Source organism: Miscanthus floridulus, chromosome 15 (genome assembly GCF_019320115.1).
Source record: "Miscanthus floridulus cultivar M001 chromosome 15, ASM1932011v1, whole genome shotgun sequence".
NCBI classification, from domain to species: domain Eukaryota; kingdom Viridiplantae; phylum Streptophyta; class Magnoliopsida; order Poales; family Poaceae; genus Miscanthus; species Miscanthus floridulus.
This window is the reverse complement of record NC_089594.1, coordinates 61350420-61378275: the sequence shown is the minus strand read 5'-3', so window position 1 is coordinate 61378275 and position 27856 is coordinate 61350420. Positions and strand designations below refer to the sequence as shown.

The 27856-nt window shown below is 45.0% G+C and overlaps 1 protein-coding gene and 2 pseudogenes across 1 annotated transcript; all 3 read left to right on the top strand.

Moving 5' to 3' along the window:
* The first annotated feature begins 6998 nt into the window (after nucleotides 1-6998).
* LOC136507532 (uncharacterized) lies at nucleotides 6999-8685 on the top strand (annotated as a pseudogene).
* A 2386-nt stretch (nucleotides 8686-11071) lies between these two features.
* LOC136507531 (uncharacterized) lies at nucleotides 11072-12345 on the top strand (annotated as a pseudogene).
* A 6980-nt stretch (nucleotides 12346-19325) lies between these two features.
* On the top strand, nucleotides 19326-21427 carry LOC136507530 (uncharacterized). The gene is made up of 2 exons (XM_066502222.1): nucleotides 19326-19411; nucleotides 19551-21427. Exons 1-2 carry the CDS (start codon nucleotides 19390-19392, stop codon nucleotides 21425-21427), a joined length of 1899 nt encoding a protein of 632 aa, XP_066358319.1. The 5' UTR covers nucleotides 19326-19389.
* The last annotated feature ends 6429 nt before the right edge of the window (nucleotides 21428-27856 follow it).

Genomic DNA, 27856 nt, shown 5'->3' with positions numbered 1-27856 from the left:
TCGCTCCGACCGCCTCCTCGCCCAAGGCATGGCTGGTGGTGATGCCGAGAAGCTCCTTAGTGGTTTGCAAGCCCTTGCATCCCAGCTTGTGAGCTAGGGATTTGTAGGTGGTTCTGGATAAGAAGGCTCCTATAACGTCAGCATCGGCGACGTCGGGCAGCTCGTTGCACTACCAGGACAAGCGTCGGATCTACTCACAAAGAGTTTGCCTAGACTTCTGTTGGTAGTTTTTTAGATCCCACAGGTTCCTAGGATGCGTGCAGGTACCCTAGAAGTTTCCCACAAAAATCTCCTTTAGATCCATCCAACTTTGAATCCTGTTGGGCGGAAGGTGCTCTAATCATGTTTGCGCCAAATTGGCCAGGAATAATAGGAGGTTGCAGATAATGAAACTATCACTATCCGCTCCATCGGCTTGGCAAGCAAGCCAGTAATCCTCAAGCCATAGTCCAGGGTTTGTTTCCTTGGAGTATTTCAGGATGTTGGTTGGAGGTCAGTACCATGGTGAGAAGGTGGCGTTGAGGATGTGTCGGCCGAAGGCCTGAGGTCCCGGCAGGTCAGAGCTTGGGCTCTATTCCTTATCGCTATTATAGCGTTCACCGCGATGAGGGTGGTAGCCACGGCCGACTTCCTCTCTCTCGTCGCTTCATCCATGCCTACAGGCATCTAGGGTGTTACGTGCATCATGGTGGAGGACGAGATGCTCATGCACCAGGGCCATAGCGCACCCCTCACCGCCGCACGGCGCCTGGTGGACAAACATGTCCCTGACATGTCATCCTGAGGGCACCCATTGACTGGTGTTGAGCTCACATCGCCGAGATAGTGAGCTCTCCGCCTGCTGCACCACCATGCGCTCGGAGCAAGGCCGCCGCGATAGCGATGTTCTGGCTTGCCCGGGCAAAGTGTGTGAGGGCTCCATCATCTTCGATGATCCCCCGGTTCACATCGCGAGCCATGGCACGTGCACGTCCACCATCTCGGTGGCGCTCAATCTCTCGCTCGAGCTATACGCGCTCCTACTTGAGTTGGAGTCATGCATCCTTGATCTCCTAGTGCCACGACCTTAGTTGTTCCACCCACATGCGAGGAAGGGCCCCTGCATCTTCCATGACCTCATCGTTGAGGTCGTTCGGTGGGGTAACCCCTCCCTCGTGGATGCTTTTGATGCGTCCCTTGGGAGTACCTGTCATAAAATATTCTCATGAGGGGTGATGGCTCCCCTACTGGAGTCAGAGTCGAAGAGCGACTCTGAATATCCTGCAAGAAGGTCATGGAAAGATTCCGTGACGTATTCGATCATCCCCATGAACTCGACGTTCACATGGGATGAGTGCATGCGCTACGCCATGAGGTGGCCAACAGTCCATGCAGCATTGCGCAAACCAAATAGGAACGTTGTTGGGGTGCCCTGGGAGAGGTGTTCCGGGGAGAGCGGTTCCCCTCCTGCGAGATGCATCATGGAGTTGGCAAAGGAGAAAGTAAGGCAACGCAGCTCCTCTCAGGACGGTCGGGGTCTCAGGAAGGCATCGAGTTGGCGCTCCAGTCTCCCGTAGTCGAAGCCGAGGAGCTAGTCGCTCTAGGGGACACGGGCCTTTGGCGCGTGCAGCTGTAGCTCCTCAAGCACCTCGACGATCGCGTTGAGGCTGGTGGAGTGGAGAGGCTGGACACCGGCGGGAGCCTGCGCCAACTCTTCCTCCATTGTGATGATGAGGTCTAGGTCCTGAAGGGCACATGCGCACTCGGGACCCAGCTAACGCTATGACTAGCCATCCGAGGCCTGATGTGGACATCGAGACGTGCAAAAACCCCCCTACCTGGCACACCAACTATCGGTGTTTCGGATCATCGGCTAGTAAATTTTTAGTTTGCGTGTCTAGCCTGGATGGTGTGCTCGGAGGATACAAGGATTATACTAGTTCGGGCAGAACATCCCTACGTCCAGTCTGTTGTTGCTCGTGTTACCGGCACTATCTGTAGTAGGGGTTACAGATGGGCGAGAGAGGTAGCGAATCCCAGGTCTCTAGTGGAAGGATTGAAAAGTGCTGAGAGTTTTTTCAGCTGCTCAGCCTTGTGCTCGTGCCTCTGTTTGTGTTGCGTTGTGTTCCCCCTTTTATAGAAGAACGGAAAGATGCAAGTTACATCAGAACCAGAGAAGAGAGAGAGAGAAAGAGGGAGAAAATCTAGGAGAAGAAGCCCTCTGGAACTGCCGCATCTTTCTTCTCCTTCATGCGGGTACCGCCAATGCTATAGATGGTGATGGGGACGGCTCCACGTCGGGCTCCTATTCACCACTGGTGCTTTGCCTTGACGTCATCAGCTGGTCATGGCGTTCCATCCCGTTCCGATGAACGGCGTGGTGAACCGACGTGCTTGTCAGCGGTCATACAGGGATTAGGCAGCACAATGCCCATGCACCCATCACTATTGGCGATACGAACCCCCAGGCGTGGCCTGTCGTGGCCACGGGTCACATCAAGGCATGCCCGCGCCCCTTCTGGGATCAGAGGTTTGACCCAGGTCCACACGCTTGGACCCGTAGTGGTTGGGGATGGTACGGACCCCGTCGGGCGAGGTGGAGCTCGTGCCTGAGGGATTGGACAAGACGGAGCCCGTGCCCGAGGGGTCGGAAGAGACGGAGCCCGCACCCTCATGGTCGGGCGAGATGGCTCCCGTACCCTCGAAGTCAGGCGACACGGGGCCCGTGCCCGAGGGGTCTGGCGAGGCTGAAACCGTCCTTTCGGGGTCGGTCGAGACTAAAATACGTCCATAATTATCTTGGCGAGTTGTCGTCCGCGGTCCTCAGATCCCTTCTTCAGGTATCCCTATTACTTATACCCGACAACAACAGATTTGCAATCTGCTCACAAAAATCAAACATTAAATTTTTTTGGAAGTGTTTTTTTTGTTAGTGGAAACTTATTTATATTGTCATATAAAGTAATTATGAAATTAGTAGTACTTTTTGTAAAAATAAAATACTTAGAACATTATTTTGATGTATTCTTAATCTGGTGAGGGTCTATTTGTAGTTCACTATAGATGGCAGAGGTTGTTGGCTAGTTGTACCAGACTCAAAGAATAGCTTAGTATGTGCATATATAATATAGGTAGGGGCTAGATTTAGAAATGGGCATCCACGGGCCGTGGACTAGCGAGGGGATGAGGGTGCGGTCCACCACGGACCATGTCCACCTCGAAGGGTTATGAGTTCTTTTAATCATGGGCATAGATCTTAGGACGGACGGCTAAGTATGCCTTTATTTATATCTGTATTTAGATGGTATATCTTGATTTATTTTTCTAAAAGAAATGGACTAATTTAGGCTTGACATAAGGATGATGTCATCAAGCTAATAAGGACCATTGGAGTGAGGCACACATGAGGCTGCTTGCTTCTTCGCTGCGCGCACGCATGCAATGGGTGGGGCCCTGCGCTTGCGCGTGCCTACGAGTGGGCCAGATTTCTCATACGAAGAGAGGTGGACGGGCCCAACGTGAATACGGGAAAGAAGAAAAAAGATAAAAAAGAGAAGAAAATATACGGATACGCCAGACAAAAAAAAACAGAATTCGAATAGAGATCAAAGTTGGACGAAAAAAATTGTGATAAGAAATTTTACCTCTTTATTATTAGGTATATATTATATTTAGGGGAATGGGTCACTACTGGGTGGTAATTAGTATACATACATATATACATGTATAACTGGAGGTGTTTTTTTTTACCTTGGATTGGTTCTTGCTGTTGTACGTCCTCATGGTAGTACATTACTCTGCTGTTCATATATACAGTACATTACTCTGGTGTTCATATATACAGTAGATGTGGAGCTGTCAAAAGTCAGATGAATGAATTGACCAGGAAATTGCTGGCTGTGTGTTAATCCCGTCGAGATCATGGTCATAGTTGCATCCCTTATTCAGTAGTCACCTTGCTAAAATACTTAGCAATTACTAATTAAAAAAAATTTCTCTTGCTAATAGATTCCTGGTACAGAGGATAATTAAAAAACTAGACATTGGCACTCCATGTTTGGATCTCTTGTTGCTAAATCTAGCATACTGCTCGCTCCAATCCAAATTATAAGATTGTTTTTTTTTATACATAGTTTTTCGTTATACACTGTGCCTACACATATAATAAAAGCAATGTGTCTAAGAAAGTTAAAACGTCTTATAATTTTAAATGGACAAGTAGCTATTATTAGTAGTATATAATATTTCTGAAGCCTACTGCCACTAGACTTGATACTCCCTCCTAAATTAACACTACTCTATAGAAACCATTTTTCCCAACTCTATTTTTATATATATACAACAAACCCTAGCACGGTCGCCACCCCCCCCCCCTCTCTCCCCACTCTCCCTTTTGGCCCCTAGCCCCCCCCCCCCCCCCCCTCTCTCTCTCCGTCCCCTCACAGCCCCCTTCTTGTGCCCCTCCTTCCCTACAACTTCATCGCCCCCGCCCCCCCCCCCCCACCCGTGCCTTCTCCCAACGCCACTGCCGCCTCCTCCTCCCCCACGGATGCTCTAGATCTGGGCGGTCCCTCCTCCTTTCTCCAGATCAGGTCGTCGTCGAAGCGGTCCCTCCTCTCCCTCACCATTCGCCCTCTTCTCCATTCGTTCTCACGGGACTTCGAATGGATTGGATGAGAAAGCTGGTGAGCAGGGGCAAAACAGGAAAGAAAAGAGGCCGTGAAAAAATGATTAAATTTGGCGAAAAAAATTGAAATGACATTTTAACATGTGTGTCCAGAATCCCTTTTGCGGGATGGCAAACGAGCGAAACCACTTTTTGTGAGGGCAAAATTCCAATTATCTCCGTGTCCCCTCACCACCAAGTGGATTCACACCGCCACCATGCTCGACGCCGTGACCTTGTGTCATGCGCTCATGCTCAATGTATTGCGTTGGTGCGTGAATTAACCTACTTAATGCGCAGCGGTACGAATTTGGATCTGAATTTATTCCTTGTTTTCGCTGCTATTAAGAGTCCTTTTATTCATTCTCATGCAGGAAAAACTTACCTATTACATTAACCTACTCCTTTGATGCAAATGTGTTGAATATTTATTTGTGCTTTGGGGTTGCTCTGTCCCAAAATGTGTCATTCTTGCATTCTGAGGAGTCAAAGATTTTTAACTTTGACCAAAAAAATATTAGTATTTAAAGTATATAATATAACTAGTATCATTAGATATATTGTTAAATCTATTTTCTGTAGAGCTTAGAGGTGCTGTCTTATCTTATATTTTATGGGTGCGTTTGATTCGGTAGTTTAGGGGGTTTCCACGATACAACTTTTTCGTGTTTGGATGGCCGCATAAGTGCTAAGCCAGGCTCCAGGCGGAAGAGGCTGGCTTGCTGGAAACGAGTCGAGCGGTCGTTTCTAGGAAGCCAGGCTTCGCCAGCCACCCATCCGTGTCGCCTCACCATCGAGTGGATTCACACCGCCACCATGCTCGACGGACACAGATTCGGTGACTTTCCTTCAGCAAGTCACAACGTAACTTTCCCTGCCACATCTACCGTCCAAGCAAGATCGTGACGTTGGAGATGTTTTCATCCAGTGATTGGCTTCTCTCCCGTAGGGACAGAGACAGCGCGGGAGCAGCTCTCCTTTGCGCGCGTCGTTCTGCCGTGCGCTGTGGGCATCAATGTCCTGAGCACCACGCCGCCCTAGACGAGACTCAGGAGAGGGAGGAGCACGCCCACGACGATGCGGTGGTTAGGCTAGCCTGAGAGAACATAGAGAAGTTCTATGACTCCTACCTTGTCGAGATACATGCTAGGAACTATCCAGGAGGACAGATGAACAAATTTGGGTGGAAGAACATCGCTTGGAGGTACTATTTAGCATCAGGCTTGATGCATGATAGAGAACAGCTACAAGGCAAGCTGAGGACACTTAGAAAAATATGGACATTGTGTGACAAAGCACAAAACCACACTGGCTTAGGTATAGATGCAGATGGAAAGATTCATGCTTCTGACCAATGGTGGAATGACAATGCTCAGGTAATTTGTTCTATAGGTTGCTCTGTTATTAACAAATGTTAATTCCCTAATTGCTTGACAACTACATCGGTCTATATTGTACAGGGTGACAATGATTTGCTGAAGATTAGAAGGGATGGTGTGCTTGCATACTTGGACCAGCTGCATGGCATGTTCAAAGGAAACACAGTTGATGGGACAACCTCCTTTGTTCCTATTGCAAGAGAGACCATTGACTTGAATGATGATGATTCTGATGAAGAAGCAAGACAAGAGCAGGAGGATGAACTGACCCCTATGAGTGTTGGAAACAAGAGGACCAGCAGTACAAGCACAACTGCATCTAGCCCCAGCAAGAGGTCAAAGAGCCCAGCAGTGAGGTCAATGACCATCCAAATGACCACACACAATGACTTAAGCAGAGAGAGGCTACAGTTCTTGAAGGAGAGAGAGAGCAGAAAGGAGGAAGTGCTGCAGAGATTAGTTAAGGACAAGTCCTGGAAGATAACAGAGTGCACCAGGATAGCTCTACAAGAGCTGGGCATCAGTACTACAACAAAGACTTTGTTTTCTGGGTTGCATAAGCTAGTGCAATCAGAAACTGAAATGGACTTCTTCCTTGCCCAGGACACTAAGGAAGGGAAGATGCACGTCATCGAGTTGAATATCCCGTAGACTGGCGCAGTGGACAACTAGAAAACTTAGCCTTATTTGCACGTAGGGCATTTGGTGCAGGGCGTATGAATTTTTTGTGTCCTGTTGTGGTGTGTCAGTTAAATTTGAACTTGTTATGCAGTATGATGGGTTTATTTGCTGTTTTCCTATATTAACTTGTGGAATGGATATATGTGCTATTTTGAAACTTGATCATGTGGGATGACAGGGAGTGATGCATGGGATTCATGGGCTGTTTGATCAAATGACTAACTTGCTATTGTCTCTGTCCATGATAGGTTGGTGATGATGATCAAGATGTAAGAAGACAATAGTTGCTGCAGATGATATTGGATGATGATGATGATGATGATGAGTTGATGGAAGAGCTAATGAATGATGATGACGATGATGAGTTTCTCCATGGTATGTACCAGTTTGCTGTGCACATTGACAAGTATATGAATAGGGCTCAGTATAGGACTCCAAGAGTTAGTGGTTTGCAGTGGGTGCATGATAAGCTTGACAACATTAAGTCTTGTTACAATATGTTTAGAATGACCCCAACAATGTTCCATAGCCTTCATAACTTGTTAGTGGACAAATATGGGCTCAAGTCTACCACTAAGTCCACATCTGTTGAGGCTTTAGGGATGTTTCTTTGGATGGTAGGAGCACCACAGTCTGTTAGGCAAGCAGAGGACATGTTTGCGAGGTCATTGGGCACTGTTTCAACAATGTTTACCAAAGTTTTGAGGTGTTTGGTCAGGCTTGCTACAGACATTATTAAGCCAGTAGATCCACAGTTCAGAACAATGCATCCTAGACTAAGAAGTACTAGATGTTATCCCTACTTCAAGAACTGCATAGGGGCTATAGATGGGACTCATATCCCTTGTGTCGTGCCAAACCATTTGTTTATTCAGCACTTGTGCCGCAAGAGCATCACTACACAAAATGTAATGGCCTATTGTGACTTCGACATGAGGTTTACATTTGTTAATGCTGGCTGGCCTAGATCTGTTCATGACATGAGAGTGTTCAATGATTCAACAACAACATACTCCGCAGTCTTTCCACATCCACCAAATGGTACATAGGTACACATGAGTGCAATTGTTCCTTGTTGGTTATGTACCTGTTGCTCATAATTTTTTTGCTGCTGTAGGCAAATACTATCTAGTGGACTTCGGGTATCCTAACCGGCTGGGTTATCTTGCTCCATACAAGGGAACCAAGTACCATCTCTAGGAGTTCCGCGATGGGCCCGAGCCACAACGTAAAGAAGAGCTCTTCAATTACACACACTCTTCTCTTAGGAATGTTATTGAGAGGTCATTCAGGGTACTAAAAATAAAGTGGTGGATCTTGCAAAAGATCCCTCCTTATTCACCTGAGAAGCAAGCTCAAATCATTTGTGCATGTATGGCTCTTCATAATTTTGTGAGGACTAGTGGTTTAGCAGATAAGCATTTTGGTAGGTGTGACCGAAATGAGAACTTTGTGTCGAGACAAGCTTATGAAAATCAACCTGAACCCGAGGTAGTGGAGGATGAGGAGTGGTCATGCATGAATGCCATCCGTGATTCGCTTGCTAATGCTCTGATGGATCGTAATTGACAGTTTTGTGTGGTTCAGTACATGTTTCTATAGTACAGTGTGTTACGGCTTCTGTGAATGCTTGAGCACAGTCTGTGATGTAATAGGGATGAATAATTGTTGTGAATGTTGGATGAGAAAAGTCTGTTCATTATATGTGTTTGAATAATTGTTGAATGAGAAAATTCTGTTCAATAATCTGCATGCAACCAGTTTGTAACTGCATGAAAGTACCATGCGTACAATTTGCATGGAGTCTGCACCAGCAGTTTGCATGGAACATAATTAATGCAACCAAAATCTACTATTCAATGCTGATCTCGATGCAAAATTCTTGGCAACTAAACAGCAAAATGCAAAAACTTTTGGTGTCAGCATTTTGGTGTGCTGCTACCCCATTTTGGCTTTCATGTATTTGGCAAAATTTTTGGGGAACTAAACTGGCGCCAAAGACCAAATCTAGTATAGATCTTTCTGCTGTAAGGTTCCTTAGTCTAATGTTGTGAAAATTCAGTTTTGCACAAACTTGCAGCCTGCAGTTCTTACGACAGTGTCGTACCGATGGGTTGCTTTAGCCACTAATTGTGGTGACTGTAACCTGAATAGTTTAGTCACCGTTACTTTCAGTTTCAGTTGCCGTGGCCAGCTTGCACGAACCTTGTGTCATGTGCTCATGCTCAATATTGCGTTGGTGCGTGAATTAACCTACTTAATGCGCAGCGGTACGAATTTGGATCTGAATTTATTCCTCGTTTTCGCTGCTATTAAGAGTCTCCTTTTATTCATTCTCATGCCAGAAAAACTTACCTATTACATTAACCTACTCCTTTGTTGCAAATGTGTTGAATATTTATTTGTACTACGGGGTTGCTCTGTCCCAAAATGTGTCATTCTTCCTTTGCAATTGTTGTTCGAATCTATCCGATCTTTATCCTTTTGCATTCTGATGAGTCAAAGATTTTTAACTTTGACCAAAAAAATATTAGTATTTAAAGTATATAATATAACTAGTATCATTAGATAGATTGTTAAATCTATTTTCCGTAGAGCTTAGAGGTGCTGTCTTATCTTATATTTTATGGGTGCGTTTGATTCGGTAGTTTAGGGAGCTTCCACGATACAACTTTTTCGTGTTTGGATGGCCGCATAAGTGCTAAGCCAGGCTCCAGGCGGAAGAGGCTGGCTTGCTGGAAACGAGTCGAGCGGTCGTTTCCAGGAAGCCAGGCTTGGCCAGCCACCCATCCGTGTCGCCTCACCACCGAGTGGATTCACACCGCCACCATGCTCGATGGACACAGATTCGGTGACTTTCCTTCAGCAAGTCACAACGTAACTTTCCCTGCCACATCTACCGTCCAAGCAAGATCGTGAGGTTGGAGATGTTTTCATCCAGTGATTGGCTTCTCTCCCATAGGGACAGAGACAGCGCGGGAGCAGCTCTCCTTTGCGCGCGCCATTCTACCGTGCGCTGTGGGCATCAATGTCCTGAGCACCGCGCCGCCCTGGACGAGACTTAGGAGAGGGAGGAGCACGCCCACGACGATGCGGTGGTTAGGCTGGCCCGAGAGAACATAGAGAAGTTCTGTGACTCCTACCTTGCCGAGATACATGCTGGGAACTGTCCAGGAGGACAGATGAACAAATTTGGGTGGAAGAACGTCACTTGGAGGTACTATTTAGCATCAGGCTTGATGCATGACAGAGAACAGCTGCAAGGCAAGCTGAGGACACTCAGGAAAATATGGACATTGTGTGACAAAGCACAAAACCACACTGGTTAAGGTATAGATGCGGATGGAAAGATTCATGCTTCGGACCAATGGTGGAATGACAATGCTCAGGTAATTTGTTCTATAGGTTGCTCTGTTATTAACAAATGTTAATTCCTTAATTGCTTGACAACTACATCGGTCTATATTGTACAGGGTGACAATGATTTGCTGAAGATTAGAAGGGATGGTGTGCCTGCATACTTGGACCAGCTGCATGGCATGTTCAAAGGAAACACAGTTGATGGGACAACCTCCTTTGTTCCTATTGCAAGAGAGACCACTGACTTGAATGATGATGATTCTGATGAAGAAGCAGGACAAGAGTAGGAGGATGAACTGACCCCTGTGAGTGTTGGAAACAAGAGGACCAGCAGTACAAGCACAACTGCATCCAGCCCCAGCAAGAGGTCAAAGAGCCCAGCAGTGAGGTCAATGACCATCCAAATGACCACACACAATGACTTAAGCAGAGAGAGGCTACAGTTCTTGAAGGAGAGAGAGAGCAGAAAGGAGGAAGTGCTGTAGAGATTAGTTAAGGACAAGTCCTGGAAGATAACAGAGTGCACCAGGATAGCTCTACAAGAGCTGGGCATCAGTACTACAACAAAGACTTTGTTTTCTGGGTTGCATAAGCTAGTGCAATCAGAAACTGAAATGGACTTCTTCCTTGCCCAGGACACTAAGGAAGGGAAGATGCACGTCATCGAGCTGAATATCCCGCAGACTGGCCCGGTGGACAACTAGAAAACTTAGCCTTATTTGCATGTAGGGCATTTGGTGCAGGGCGTATGAATTTGTTGTGTCCTGTTGTGGTGTGTCAGTTAAATTTGAACTTGTTATGCAGTATGATGGGTTTATTTGTTGTTTTCCTATATTAACTTGTGGATTGGATATATGTGCTGTTTTGAAACTTGATCATGTGGGATGACAGGGAGTGATGCATGGGATTCATGGGCTGTTTGATCAAATGACTAACTTGCTATTGTCTCTGTCCATGATAGGTTAGTGATGATGATCAAGATTCAAGAAGACAACAGTTGCTGTAGATGATATTGGATGATGATGATGATGATGAGTTGATGGAAGAGCTAATGAATGATGACGAGGATGATGAGTTTCTCCATGGTATGTACCAGTTTGCTATGCACATTGACAAGTATATGAATTGGGCTCAGTATAGGACTCCAAGAGTTAGTGGTTTGCAGTGGGTGCATGATAAGCTTGACAACATTAAGTCTTGTTACAACATGTTTAGAATGACCCCAACAATGTTCCATAGCCTTCATAACTTTTTTAGTGGACAAATATGGGCTCAAGTCTACCACTAAGTCCACATCTGTTGAGGCTTTAGGGATGTTTCTTTGGATGGTAGGAGCACCACAGTCTGTTAGGCAAGCAGAGGACATGTTTGAGAGGTCATTGGGCACTGTTTCAACAATGTTTACCAAAGTTTTGAGGTGTCTGGTCAGACTTGCTGCAGACATTATTAAGTCAGTAGATCCACAGTTCAGAACAATGCATCCTAGACTAAGAAGTACTAGATGTTATCCCTACTTCAAGAACTGCATAGGGGCTATAGATGGGACTCATATCCCTTGTGTCGTGCCAAACCATTTGTTTATTCAGCACTTGTGCCGCAAGAGCATCACTACACAAAATGTAATGGCCTGTTGTGACTTCGACATGAGGTTTACATTTGTTAATGCTGGCTGGCCTGGATCTGTTCATGACATGAGAGTGTTCAATGATTCAACAACAACATACTCCGCAGTCTTTCCACATCCACCAAATGGTACGTAGGTACACATGAGTGCAATTGTTCCTTGTTGGTTGTGTACCTGTTGCTCATAATTTGTTTGCTGCTGTAGGCAAATACTATCTAGTGGACTTCGGGTATCCTAACCGGCTGGGTTATCTTGCTCCATACAAGGGAACCAAGTACCATCTCCAGGAGTTCCGCGACCGGCCCGAGCCACAACGTAAAGAAGAGCTCTTCAATTAAACACACTCTTCTCTTAGGAATGTTATTGAGAGGTCATTCAGGGTACTGAAAATAAAGTGGCAGATCTTGCAAAAGATCCCTCCTTATTCACCTGAGAAGCAAGCCCAAATCATTTGTGCATGTATGGCTCTTCATAATTTTGTGAGGACTAGTGGCTTAGCAGATAAGCATTTCGGTAGGTGTGACCGAAATGAGAACTTTGTGTCGAGACAAGCTTATGAAAATCAACCTGAACCCGAGGTAGTGGAGGATGAGGAGTGGTCATGCATGAATGCCATCCGTGATTCGCTTGCTAATGCTCTGATGGATCGTAATTGATAGTTTTGTGTGGTTCAGTACATGTTTCTATAGTACAGTGTGTTACGGCTTCTGTGAATGCTTGAGCACAGTCTATGATGTAATAAGGATGAATAATTGTTGTGAATGTTGGATGAGAAAAGTCTGTTCATTATATGTGTTTGAATAATTGTTGAATGAGAAAATTCTGTTCAATAATCTGCATGCAACCAGTTTGTAACTGCATGAAAGTACCATGCGTACAATTTGCATGGAGTCTGCACCAGCAGTTTGTATGGAACACAATTAATGCAACTGAAATCTACTATTCAATGCTGATCTCGATGCAAAATTCTTAGCAACTAAACAGCAAAATGCAAAAACTTTTAGTGTCAGCATTTTGGTGTGCTGCTACCCCATTTTGGCTTTCATGTATTTGGCAAAATTTTTGGGGAACTAAACTGGCGCCAAAGACATGAGGGGACGTCCCACAGGCGCATCGCGCATATTGTCTAGGAACGCGAGGAGGAGCGTCGACATGCGGAAGAGGAGGTCCACGGCGGCGAAGGGCCGACAGGCATGACGGAGCGCGGAGGTGTGGATGCGGAAGGTGTGTGGTAGCATCGGGGGCCGCGTGCAGCGCGACGCAGAGGAGCACCGAGGGGGCGACGCGTTGCAGCTTTGGAGACGAGAGGAGTAGAGTAGCCCCGATCATAGGTCGGCATAGGCCAAGCCGCCCAGGTCGGTTGCGGCCACTGCGGCGCCGCGTAGGTCGCCCGTGAGACGAAGGGAGCAGCGCAGTGGAGGCAGCCTCGACGTGGCCAGAGGTGACGCTGCCAGCTCCTCCTGCTCTCCAATGGGGGTTGTCGAGGCATGGGGCAGCCCCAGTGTCTAGGCAGCTGCGGGAGAAGGAGACGCGCTGCCCCACTCCATCGGCCAGTCTGCGTCCGCATGGTCGCGCTCCAGTTCGCATTCGGCATCGGCTAATGCCTCTGCTCCTCGCACGTTCCAGTTGGCACCCCGCACATTCCATGCATTCGCATTCTAGAATCCAGCATGCAGGGTCCAGGGTCCATGTCGCCTCCGCCGAAGTAGAATTCACCGGAGTAGATGTAGAGCTACGGGCTGTGGCGCCTTCGCCGCCAACACGACCGCGTGGGACTTCGTCCGTGGAGGCGGCCAGGCCCGTCGCGTTCGTGGTCTTTGATCATCATTTCATCAAACATCCGGCAGGCGTCGGCTTCGTCTATCGTCTCGGCCAGCAGCATGAGCTTGGTGGCCCTGTGCGAGTGCCACTCTAGCTCCGGGTCGCCGTCATTATCCCGCGTAGCAGCATGCCTGTTCTTTGCATGCCCCAGCGACCGGCGTCATGGAGGAGAAGAGTAGCTCCATGGCCCGTTCTCGCATGCTCTGTCTGGAACGCTCCCGCATCGTGAAAACTTAGAGCCCGTGCCGGCCATGCCACCCTCCGCACTAGCCACGCCCGCTCGGAGCGTGGGTCGCACACTCACCGCTCTGCCCTCCGTAACAGCCGTCCCACCCTGCACGGTGGCCGCAAACGCTCGCTGTGCTCTAGGCCCACGCCGATTCTCGTAGCTTTGGTCTTCGTACTGGTCGCGAGCTCGCCTCGCCACCATCTGTGCCCACTACATGCGTGGCCGGTGCGATGGGCATGCAGCCGAGGGCAGAACGGCGCGCGCAAAGGAGAGCTGCTCCTGCGCTGTCTGTGTCCCAACAGGAGACAAGCCAATCACTGGATGAAAACATCTCCAACCTCACGATCTTGCTCGGACGGTAGATGTGGCAGGGAAAGTTACGTTGTGACTTACTGAAGGAAAGTCACCGAATCTGTGTCCATGCTCGATGTCGTGAGCTCCGCCTCCCGCTCGTCGCCGTGAGCTCCACTGCCCCCTACGTGAGATCCATCGGCCGCTACACCCTGCGCGTCCGAGGCGGCCCCTGTGCAAGCTCCGTTGGGTCCTTGAGCACAAGATCCACCTCTCCCGTGCTCATCTTTGACCACCACGCCAGATCCGCCTGCCCTTTGTGCGCTCGTCTCAGGCCACCTTGGCGAGCATCGCCAGCCTCCGGTGCGACCACCGGCTGCCGTGCAAGCTCTGCCTCTGCCGCTCCATCTACGGCCACACGTCGTTGTTGCCGTCCGCACTGTAGTCACCATGCCCGTCTGTGGTTGTTGTCCGTGCTGGAGCTCGCAATAGGCCGTACGAGGACGACGATAGAGCTCGCATCAACTACAGCGTCGAGCCCATGGCACCACCATCTCCGTGCGGAAGGGACAACCACATGTCGTCAAATATTTGCTCCAAATCGTCAGATTCGATCTCATCAGCAACGAATCGAAGCTTGACGGTGTCCAAATTGATTGTCTTCAACCATAAGAGGAGCTTGGAAGTAGCACATCGGCGATCTGGTTCATGGCCTAAGAGGCGTGATGGAGCAGCTAGGATGGATGCTAGTGGAAGTGAAGCACGGGGAAAAGGAGATGTTCGTCCTGGAGGCTAAAGATGGCCATCGATTGTGCTGCGGCAAGGCCTAGATGGCCTCCGGCTGTGCCGCGGCGAGGTTGTCTCCTCGGTGAAGAGGCACTGGCCAATGGTTGCAGGGGGTACGTTCACCCCCATCTAGTACATGGTCATTCTATCAGCGCAGCCAGGCAACCAAACAACAACTCTGCTATACTAGCTTAAGCTTATACGCGTAACCGAACAACACCTGGTTGCATTGCTGGGCGAGGTTGCAGCTGGCCAAGCTTAAAATTGGAGCCAGGCTACGCAACTAAACACACCCTCCTTTTGGAGCCAATAAAAAAGTTGACCAGTCCTAGGAACGGGCATGGCAGAGATGGACTTGGTTATCATGATAGTGTGAGGTACCGAGAATCACTGGAATTGTTTCTCATTACATTGGGAAAGCACAATATTAAATCGCTAGATATCTTCATCGGTTATTACTGGGCTGCAGATGAGTTGTTAGTTCTTATGTGCAAAGATTGTCCACCACCACCACCATCACAACAACAACAACAACAAAGCCTTTAAGTCCCAAACAAGTTGGGTAGACTAGAGTTGAAACCCAGCAGAAGCAATCAAGGTTCAGGTACGTGAATAGCTGTTTTCCAAGCACACCTATCTGAGGCTATGTCTTTGGGCATATTCCATCTTTTCAAGTCTCCTTTTATTGCCTCTACCCAAGTCAACTTTGGTCTTCCTCTGTCTCTCTTCACGTTACTATCCTAGCTTAGGATTCCACTATGCACCGGTGCCTCTGGAGGTCTCCGTTGGACATGTCCAAACCATCTCAACCGGTGTTGGACAAGCTTTTCTTCAATTGGTGCTATCCCTAATCTATCACGTATATCATCGTTCCGAACTCGATCCCTTCTTGTATGACCGCAAATCCAACGCAACATACGCATTTCTGCGATACTTATCTGTTGAACATGTTGCCTTTTTGTAGGCCAACATTCTGCACCATACAACATAGCAGGTCTAATCGCCGTCCTATAAAACTTGCCTTTTAGCTTTTGTGGTACCATTTTGCCACATAGAACACCAGATGCTTGGCGCCATTTCATCCACACTGCTTTGATTCTATGGCTATCATCTTCATCAATATCCCCGTCTCTCTGTTGAACATGTCGTCTTTTTGTAGACCAACATTCTGCACCATACAACATAACAGATCTAATTGCCATCCTATAGAACTTGTGCAAAGACTGTCCACGTTTGGAAAAACTCATATACACTACCTGCATTAGTCGGGTTCAGAGCAGATCTTATTAAGCTTTCCCACTTTGAACCACGTTTTACAAAAGTTGATGCGTTCTCTCTCCTGCTGCACAAGCATCCCTATATACATCCAGTGGTAATCCACATGGGAATATATGCCCTTGAAGGCAAATTTTTTGCGAAGTTGTTTTTGCCATAAGGGCATATGCCCCATACCGCTCTATATCTAGCTGATATTAAAGGAAGCACTATCGGAAAAACTTAGTATTGGAAGCCAACAATTTTTTTTCCTGGCGGAGTTTGAAATTGGCTCCTGGGGTGAAGGTGGGCTGAGATTTCTCTGTGAGCAAGATTCTATGCAAAGTCTCAGACATTTAATTGTTTTCAAGGCAAAAAAAGCAGAGTCACAGCTGGATTTTGAGTTCAAGTTCAATCACCTTGCAAGTCTAGAGCGGCTCCAGGTTGGGATTCATTGTGATGGCGCGACTAAAAGCAATCTGGAGGCAACAGAACCTGCCATCCTGAACATAGGCAATATCCATCATGGACGTCCCAAATTTGAACTCTCCATATACAATTATGACTTAGTGGTCAAAGATGAAGGTAGCAGGGGAGCAGAGCTGCAAGACGGTGGATTGGACAACGGGGAAGATCATCAAGAGAAGCCATAGTAATTCTCGCTTGTCAAAATTACCAGGTACTACAAGATTCTTCTACATTGGATCTCCTCTTGGTAAGGAAAATGAGGAACGGATAATTGATGATTTTAGACCTGCATAGTGTGGTGCTGCTTATCGAAATTGACATTCATTTGCGTGAGCCCAGATCTTGAAGTAATTATTGATTAGGAATGGAATAAGTACTGTTAATTATAAACAGGTATTGATTTGGCATAGAACTCTGAACCAAACTCATAAATATACCACGGAATGCTATATTTTGTATGTTATACAGGATAATGTTTTGTGTTTGTGGACGAGAGCTGCTTGCCTAAATGGTATGAATATGGTGGATGTTTAGCAGTATATGTCTACTTCCTGGTTCTTCGGTCTAGACTCAAGGGGGCAAAGGGCAGAGAAGAAATAGGCAAAAGAGAAAAAAAAACTTTTTCTTCCTAGCAGGTGTGTTTTATAAACATCTTGAGAGAAAATGGTTACATGATTAAACACTGAGCTTGGAAAAAAATATCAGTTGATCTCCATGGAAACTGTCAAGTACATCTGAAAAATGTTAAATAGACATTTTCAGTTTCTGTTGTCATCTTTTCAGTTGTGACAATCTTTTGGCAGTGGAATGGACTTTAAAAGAACTCCAGATGATAGAAACTAATTTGATTTACAAAAGTGATATAGATAGACACTTGGCTGAATAATGCGATGTGGTCACTCTATGCATTACCAGTGCTTTCCCTGTTCCATTGCTACTTCTGTCTTTTAGCCTAGAATCCAGCAAGGCCGGGTTAACCTGGCAACAGGACCATAGGTTTATTAGTACTCTGTCTGGTATGGCAGTGTTTGTATATAATCTAGGTAGTTGTAGCCCGCCACATGCTTGCTAATATATTTGTGCCGCATGCTAGATTGTAATATTCCACTTATCCTGTTTCTTTAGATTCAGAGTTGGCCAAATATTTTTGAAAGTGTGACTAGATATATTTGGAAACTACAATATAGATCTCTAGTGTAACATTTGTTTTCTAGATTTGTGAGAAAAAAAATAGTTTGGAAGATGCATGTCTGAACCTATAGAATAGTCAAGGTTAGGTACTAATCTTAAATTCCATTATGAAATTTTGGGGTGCTATGACTTTTTGCGTTTGGTTTGTTTGTTTTTCTAGTTTTTTATGGCAGCCCCTTCTTATTTCTCTTTTAGGATTAAGGAGGTTGGTTTGTACGGGATCATTCTTTCTCTCTTCAATACAAAGACACAGCTCTCTTGCCACTTCGAGAAAAAAAATTGACTGCAATATGCACGTTTATTTTTGCTGCTGCAGTTCTGGTGATTTTTGTGCTTGTTCTACTACATCATGGTACATCATACAATTTGAAGTAAACTTTCCCTTGAGCATTCCGTTTAGATTGTCAAATGGAATAGGAGTTGGGTGATTGTTTTTTTACAAAGGAGATGAATTTCAGACCTTATACCAAACAACTTATACCATGTTTGTAATTCTTAAAAAAATGTATGATGAACTTTAAACCTGACATTAAGTGTTGTGCTGATAAAAGTTGTCCTTTTGACCTGTGCAACAATACAGCGCAGATCGTGGAATTTCTTTTCTTATTTCCTACTCTGAGTGTTTTTTTCCCAGCCGCATCTTGTAGAGCAAGCAACAATGTTTTGTGATGGATTTTTTAATACAATTTTTCTCTATATTAAAAAAGTATATCGTGTCTCATCTAAATAAATATCATAAAAAAGCTGTTGTCACTTTACGAGAAAAAGACTTTACAAAGTCGTTCAGCGGGAGAGCAATTTTTCAGTGAAGTTGTTCTGCGGGTAAATCCATGACCTTGGCTAAAATCATTCTCCATTGAGGGCCAATTTGAATTCTCTGATCTAAAGCTTGGCTGACCACTTTAGTTTACTTGTGTGGTCTAGAATTTTTATGAGGTTAGCTTAATTTTAGATAACACTAGGCCTCTTGTTTGGAAACTCACCATACGGACCAAACAGGCTCAACTCAATTGCACACGAAACTCTATGGAACGTTTGCACATGAAATTCTGCTAAGTTCCACTGGAAATTACAGAACATTCACTTGAAATACAGTATTTGTCATGCGATCAAAAGCTGGATTTACAACCCGTACGTATTTAACGTACACTTGGTACGGAGATCGAGCCGAGAACCAGTAGAAGACTTCGGACGTAGTAAGTGATTAGCTAGCACTAAAATTTTCCGGACAGAGTTCACGGATCACGTACAGCAAAGACTAAATAAGCAAAAAAAAATGGAAAAAAAAGGTGATGGCAAGTAACGAAGTGTTCATCCAGTGCATCAAGTACATAGAATCATCAATCACCCACCACAATACCCCAGCAAGTACTGACGAGCTCCTCCTTTATCCCACTTCCTCACCGACACTTCATCCTCTGTCCCCATTTCTTCTTTACCGCACTCCATCCCTTGTCGCCCCTCCTCTTTCCATCTTCCTCATCTACACTTCATCCTCTCAGTCCTTTCTTTCTTCCACATTTTGTGTATATATATGTGTTGCACCCCTGGGCAGCTGCATCGATCAGGGTCAGTGTGTCAGGAAAGAAGACGGATCAGCAGTGAACGTCTCTTCTGCCTCTCCAAGTATATATCTGAACGAGTGTGACAACAGCAGGACATGGCGGCGTCGTGGTTTGCAGGTGCGCCAAGACATGCATCGATGTCATCTTTCTTTCTTTACTTTTCTCCCTCCAACTTGGACGTAGCATGCATGCATGCCATGGTCCAGTGCCTTTTCTCTCCTCTACTCTAATACCCACTCTAAACAATGAGCTGCAGATCTCTTCACGGATGAGAGAGTGAAGACGCTGTCCGGCCAGGTCTCGGCACTTCGGGACAAGGTGTGGGACTTGGAGAGCAAAAGCGCCCAGCTGCTCCGCGAGAAGGGTAAACTGGAGAAGCAATTGGAGGAGACAAACAAGGCGGCTCAGGTGCTGTCTAGTGAGAAGGAAGAGGTGGAGAGGAGCTTGAAGGGTGAAAATGATAAACTTCAGTTGGAGGTTTCGGCGGCTGAGGAAAAATATAGCCAGTCCCAAGCGGAGGTTATGAAGCTCAAAATGGAGTTAGATGCACTGGCAGAGGAGAAAGAGGCAGCTACAAAGGCATTTGATGCTAAGAAGGCAGAAATGATGCTAGAATTAGAGGATCTTAAGAGGAGGATGGAGGAAATTCAGGCCAACAAGGATTTGGTGGTCACTGAAAATGATAAGCTTAGGTCAGAGGTTCTGACCACAGAGCAAAAACACAGACTGTCGGAGGGAGAGGTTGAGAGGCTCAAGGTGGAATTGGCTAAATTGGCTACACTAGTGGAGGCGAATGAGGAAGCTGCCAAGGCATTTGAAACTGAGAAGCTCGAAATCATGAAGGAATTGGAGGACCTCAAGTGGAAGGTGGAGGAAATCCAAGCCAGTAAAGATTTGGTGATAGGTGAAAATGATAAGCTTCGATCGGAGGTTGTGACCACAGAGCAAAAACTTAGCTTATCTGAAGAAGAGGTTGAGAGGCTCAAGATGGAACTAGATGCCCTAGCAGCGGTGAAGGAGGCAGCCGCCTTGGAGTTTGATGCTAAAAAGACAGAAATCATGAAGGAACTGGAGGACCTCAACGAAAAAGTTGAGGAAATCAAGGCCAACAAGGATTTGGTTATGGGTGAAAATGATAAGCTTCGGTCAGATGTCTTGACCGCGGAGCTAAAATGTAGACTATTTGAAGAAGAGATTGAGAGGCTCAAGATGGAACTAGGTGCACAATTAGAGTCAAAGGAGGCAAGCGCCAAAGCATTTAATGCTGAAAAGGCAGAAATCATGAAGGAATTGGAGGATCTTAAGAGGGAGGTGGAGGAAATTCAGGCTCATAAGGATTTGGTGATAGGTGAAAATGATAAGCTTCGATCGGAGTTTGTGACCACAGAGCAAAAACTTAGCTTATCTGAAGAAGAGGTTGAGAGGCTCAAGATGGAACTACATGCCCTAGCAGCCGTGAAGGAGGCAGCCACCTTGGAGTTTGATGCTAAAAAGACAGAAATCATGAAGGAAATGGAGGACCTCAACAAAAAAGTTGAGGAAATCAAGGTCAGCAAGGAGTTGGTGATGGTTGAAAATGATAAGCTTCGGTCAGATGTTCTCACTATAGAGCAAAAACATAGCTTGTGTGAAACAGAGATTGAGAAGCTCAAGATGGAAATGGTTGCATTGACTGAGGCCAAGGAGGCAGCTGCAATGGTATTTGATGCCGAGAAGACAAAGATCATGAATGAATTAGAGGATCTTAAGAGAGAGGCAGAGCAAAGCCAAGCTAATAAGGAATTAGCTGAGGAAGCAGTACACAACAAGGATGCCTTGGTCAATAACTTGAGAGATGAGTTAGAGAAGCTCCATGTTACTATGTCACAGCTGCAAGCATCCTATAACAAACTTGATGCCAAGCATTCAGGCTTGACTGATGAGAAGAATTCAATCCAGAAAGCACTGGACACTAAGAAGGCTGAGGTAGCCCTCATGAAGTCATACATTGAGACACTTGAGAACTACAATGCTGAAAAGGATGGGGAGATTGGAAAACTGAAGGCGGCACTAGAGGAGAAGAAGAAGAAACGTGGCATTCGGGCTATATTTTCATCAGCAATTAGGTGCCTGCCATCATGTATCTCTAAATGATCAAGCTGCTAACATGTTCATGTTGCATTACTATGTAATGGTGATCGATTGGTACTATGCAATGAAATAAAAGATTTGCTTCCTATATGTGACATCTCCTGGTTCTATTAATACGGATGCATTTTATGACGACATGCATTTTTAACACATTGGGATTTTATGGTGAGACCATCACCAGAAACTCCAAGTTAGCGAGCAGCTATTCAGAGCTAGGCCGCTTTCTCCGGTGCCCTCCGAGACACCACCGGGAAATTTTGGTGATGGCTGAAATAACAAACCCATCTTCGTTTCAAAACCGTTTTCAAATGTACTAACTCCCAAATGTTGTATAACATGACAACACCTCCTTTAACACTAAGTTAGCATTTGCAAATTCGCTTTCAAAGGTTTTGATCTTGTTCCTTTTCACGCCACTCAATCTAGATGCATCGCTAGTTAGATCTCACCTGGTGGCACTAGACAACTGATTAGCCAACAAGAACGTCCCTCTTGATAGTACAACTATCTATCCTAAACCCAGTCAAGCTCTTCTCTATATAACCTTAGACCGGCAGAATGAAATGCCTTGCAAATATGCCTTCGCCTTGTGCATTCCACTCCATCTCCATGTCAGTGATGCCACACAAGCATGCAACCTCCATCTTCATCAAATGATCAATAATGTCCATCCATCAATTTTATCCAACCATGCTACATTGACCATTTGCCCAAACCAAGAAGCTCCTTCATCATCACTCCATCAAGCCACTTGATCATCAACACAAATCAACACTTGGTTCAATACCATGGATAATATGATCCACTTCATAACTTCACATGGCCTTATTGGTCCATCGATTATAGCCTTGCTTGTTCTTCACTGTTGATCTATCCGCGCCAAGCCATCTACTTGCACTTCACCACCTCAATAGTTCATCGCAACCGAGCCTCTAGCTTATCCTTCACTCCTGCAACCCGGTCCTTCATAGTCAATCCTTGCCTTGACCTTCTCCACCTAGCCATATGAGACTATGTGATCATGTCTCATATATTCAATAAGCTCCTTCATCTTCATTAGTTGAGCACTTACATCAAATGCATAAGCCATCTCTCTACCATGGCTACTATATCTTGCTCAGTGTGTTTGTGTGGACTACGTACATATTCATCTCACATGAGATGCATTATTCCACCTAAGGTTTGTTGGAAATATGTGCCTAAAATACATTCCAGATTTTATTTGGATGAAAAACTCATAGATAAAAAATGATGCAAGCATATAAAACATGTAAACAGGCAACATACTGACTAGAACATGATTGCGCAAGGAAATTACTCAATGATCCCATGCAGAACGTAGCTGAACGTGTTGAAGTAGATGTTGCAGATCACCAAGCGGTCGCGTATAGATGTTGCCCAAAATCCTGATTGCCACCCCGTGCAGGAGTCTCGCAGCAATGGTTTCGGAGATCCCGCTATCTTCAAGTCCCATGCACGCCGAACTCAAAGGTCGACGAGGCGCAACAGCAAGAAGCTCGGCACAGCGAGTGGGAAGATGAGCGTGTGATAGCATACCCTTCAACTAGGACATCTCCTGGTTTTATAGGACTTCATAGTGCATCAATTCCCCTCATCAAGCAGTAGAAACTGCCCATTTGAATGACATAAAATGTTGCAATCAAATAGCAGAAACTGACACACCTTATTACTGTTTAAAACGACAGTTTCAATCACATTGAAGCGCCATTATGCTCAGCATAAAAAATAGAAACTGCACAAATAATAGCCAAAACAACAAGGTTAATTACCAAATCCAACAAGGTTGTCACTTAATTACCAAAACAAAACATGGACTTTTAGGTGCGAGAGCACACCCGCTAGGTGCAGCCCCTGAGCCCCTAGATGATTTGTAGAATCAACCAGGGGGTTAATGCAGGTGCGAGCATGTTTAGCTGAGGGCTTACGTAGTCCTACCGCTAGAAATTCATTATGATCCCCCCGAGATCATCATGGTCTCTCCGATTTGTCTTTAGGAGTGACAGTGAGGGGATTTCTACTTTTTCCAATTGATCGATCGACCAGCGCAAGGTCCTTATCATTGGGGTTGTTCTCCTTTGGAGGATAAGAAGGTCGTGGACCCAACTCAGAGGCCAGGCAACGCTATCGGCGAGCACAAGCCGGTCAAGTCTGAGAAGGGCCCAAATAATCCCTCGGCCAAGGGCGTCTGGTTCGAGCCTTCATGAGGCATTCCGCTTACCCAACCTAGCAAGGTCTGAGTGACTAGCTCGCAGCCTTGTTGTCGCTAGAGTTCCCACCCCCACCGAGGGGTTCAGTAGTGACTTCATAGGGTCATGCTGCACATCGTGCAATGACCGAGCGCTCCGTGCGCCTGAGCAAAGACTGCCAATGGGTCCATTGCTGTGTGCTCGTCACTCATCCCCCTGTTCCGAAGGCGGCCACATTAATCCTCATCTAGGGTCATCTCTTTGTTGGATTTGTCATACAAACCAATGGAGCCCCACGTTAATCCTCATCAGACGTGCTAGAAAAAAAAAGATAAATGCTAGAATATCTCGCATTAATTAGAAATATCCGGCCGTTAAATCAAAAGGCTCTAGCCATTCATAACCATTAGATTTATTTTATTTAATAGAAAATTACCCACCTCTGTTATTATAGTAAATAAAATCTTTTTTAAAAGAAAAAAAATGGCATTACATGCATTTCATAGTTGGTTAATACAAGATAGTAGATCGGTCTATCTATCACGTAGACGTTTGGTTAATGTATTAATATTAATATAAAATATGAGGACCCATCACGTTTATGGATCTTTCAGTAAACTTACTTTTTTTGTTATAAAGAAAGAGAGAACGTTTGGTCGTACAAAAAAAATTGAACCACCTTACAAATGTCGTTAATAGATGGTTAATATAAAATATTAGATTAGCCTACCAATCACGTTCACTTGGTTAATATATTAATCTATACTAGCAAATATGTCCGTGCATTACAACAGGAGAAAAAAACTATTAAACATTCATGCAAAATGATAATGTGAAATATCTACTTATGTTTTATGCTTTAAAATTTATTTTGAGATGATCGTCACGTCCATAACATACGTTAATGCTGACAATAAATAACAATGTCCTATTAAAAATTAAAATACACCTTGGTATATTTTTTCTTCTATTGCAAAGTGCATAATTATTTAGATATAAATATATCATAACTTTAATTTTCCATATTACCCATGTGTTTCTATGACTCTAAATATTGACTTCTGTAGCTTTTTTGATGTATCATATCAACCTCCTTAACTTTTATGTCGATGTGTAAAGGATTGGTCTGTCTGCCAATGATCTCGTACCTCTATTTTTCACACGATAGCCATCGTTAGGGATTACATAAATACATTTGTTTAGATTTCATTAGACAATAATCTACTCAAGATTCTGGTTCACAAAATAATTAGTTGTACCATTGACTAATCCATATTTTTAATAAAAATAAGTTTTGTTTCTAATCAAAACTATATCAGATGGTGTAAATCTTTCTCCTCAAAACTTAATGCGCAAACAATCATAATAATTACTGAAAAGTAGGGGTTATGCACCGGGGCTTGTCTTGGGTAGGAATCAGCCATCTTAAACCATCATAAAGTTAGTGAAGTCTTTGGAAACACCGATGACGACCTCGGCCACCTCCGCGTGTTTCGGGTCTGCCTCTGGCACGTTCTCGGTCATCGACAAACCTATATGCATGCAACATATGCAAGGATGATTTAACACACCTATAGACAAAGCATAACCTAACAAGATTCATAACATCTATGGATATATCACATTTTTATGAAGCTAACAAAATTGGTTTGTCATTTTTCTGATTTTTCTATGATTTTTGGCGAATTTTGCAAGATCATTAATTTTATAGAAAAGGAGAAAAAACAAAGAAAAGGAAACATGCTTGCATAGGCTTGTTCCAACCCACAACGAAGTCGGCCCAACTACAAGGATTTAGCCCAGGTTGAAAAAGAAGCCCACTAGGGGAGGCCCACTCGGACCTAGATATTTTGCATCAGGAACCCCAATCTATTTCAAAAACTATTATAAGCTTATAGCCATTCCACCTTTTCTTTCTCTCTAGCATCTTTACATCTGAAACGTCGTATTTCTTTATGTTCTCTTAGCCACTCCTAATCTCAGCATTGTTAACCTAACCGTGAACAGATGTTGAAACCGAGCCGGTGTTGGACAAAAAAAAGAAGTCAGAAATTTTACCTCTTTAGTATTACTAGCAAAATTGCCCGTGCATTGCAACGGAAGAAAAAAGTTGTCAATGTTAATAGGAAGCAAGGAAGAAAACGTTACATATCTATTTATCTTTTATATTATATCATTCTATAAAATTTAAAATCTATAATTTATTTTATGATGACCATGGCATCCACAATATAAATTAATATCGATGGTACTAATATGACAATATCCTATTAAGGTTGTACTGAACTAAATATAATTTTGACAGATTTTTTTCCCTATATTGTAAGGTAGAAAAATATTTACTCATGAATATATCATAACTTTAAATTTCATAATACCCACGTATTGATGATATTAAATATTGAGTTCCTTGACCTTCTCTAAGGATCGACAAAAATCTGTAATTTTAATATGGATTATAGTCAGTGAGGACTTAGTTCATATCTATCAAGGATTGGTCTGTCTGTTCATGATTATAATGGATACCCCAATTTTCATTTGGTAGCCCTGGTTTGATTGCGCTAGTATATGCGTATAACTTGCAGATACATTTATTTAGATTAGATCGATAATAAATTGTTCATCATTTCAAATTATAGTTTTATTATTAGTTGGACCATCCACGGACTAGGTTCTAATAATAAGAATAAATTTTCGCTAATACATGGACACGGGCGTTCGCCCCCATTCGAACGCTTTTCTCCATGGGCCTGTGTAGTAGACAGCCCAATAGGTGTGCTCATCCCCATCGCACTCACATTTGGCTAGCAGAGCATCACCACCCATCCACAACACAACGCCCCCTTCCCCCACCGCGCACCCGCCCCCCACGCACGCAGCGCCCTTCCCCCTACCGCATCACACCCCATCGCCAGCCGTGCCACGCCACCATCCTGCAGGTCGACCCTATCCATCGGCACGCCCCTGTCCACCTCGCTCGTCGCGGCCATGGCAGGCACCACGCCACCAAGAGGAGGTCGCCATCAGTCTGGACTTTATCTCCCACGGTAGGAAGGGGAGGCCTACGTCCGGTCATCCTGTAGTCAGCCCAATAATTGAGCCAACGGCTCTATTATTTGGGGGTGTCTATAAATATCGTTTGGCCCGCTCTAGCCCATTCTCTTGGCCATTTGCATTGGCATAGCAACTTTGTGAGATTAGCCAAAGCCCTTCCACTCATCTTCACCATTGATTCATCATCTTTGTGAGATTGGAAGAGAATCCAAATGCATTGCATGAGTGATTACATCTAGAGGCACTTGGTGTTCGTGTTTCACTGTGGAATTCACTTGTTACTCTTGGTGGTTGCCGCCACCTAGACGGCTTGGAGCAGCGAGGATTGTTGAGCGGAGGTCGGTGATTGTCTCCGGCTTCGATCGCGGTGATTGTGAGGGGTCTTGTGCCTTTCCCGGCGGAGTGTCGAAAGATAACTCTAGTGTATACCTCGTGTCATTGAGTTACCTCACTTGTGGGTAGGTTCTTGTGGTGTCCAATTCTGTGGACGAGGTTCGTGCAACACCTCTTAGCTGCCGAACCACCAAGTGTTGGTCGACACAATGGGGACTAGTGTGCCGGCAAGCACGTGAACCTCGGGAGAAAAAAATGGTTGTCTCTTGCCTGTTGGTATTCTCCCGGTGATTGATTTAGTATTCATCTTATGATTGGTTCACTCCTCTACATGGTGGTATAATCACCTTACTTTCTCATTTACATACCCATAAACTAGTTGTAGTAAGCTCTTTAGTGTAGCTAGAATTGAGAGCTTGCTTTGTAGCTTAAGTTCATCTAGTGGAGCTCTTTAGTTTAGCAAGTGTGAGAGCTCTTAGTGAGTAGTGACTTAGTAAATTATGTGTCTAGTGATCATAGTAACTAGAATTATTGGATAGGTGGCTTACAACCCTTGTAGAGCTAGAGCAAGTTTGTTTTTTGCTATTTGTCATACCAATCAAATTGCTCTAGTTGGTTTGAAGATTTTTAATAGGCTATTCACCCCCCTCTAGCCATAGTAGGACCTTTCAATGGGTGCATGCACTGCGCCATGAGGTGGCCAATGGTCCCCACAACATTGCGTAGGCCAAACGGGAATGCTGTCGGGGTGCCCCGGGTGAGGTGTTCTAGGGAGAGCAGTTCCCCTCCAGCGAGTTGCATCATGGCATTGGTGAAGGAGAAAGTAAGGCAGCGTAGC

Excerpts from the sequence above, each read along its gene's own strand:
- LOC136507530 (XM_066502222.1), top strand. The coding sequence starts at position 19,390 with ATGGCGGCGTCGTGGTTTGCAG. Across the intron at positions 19,412-19,550 it reads GGCGGCGTCGTGGTTTGCAG|ATCTCTTCACGGATGAGAGA; the intron begins GTGCGCCAAGAC and ends AATGAGCTGCAG.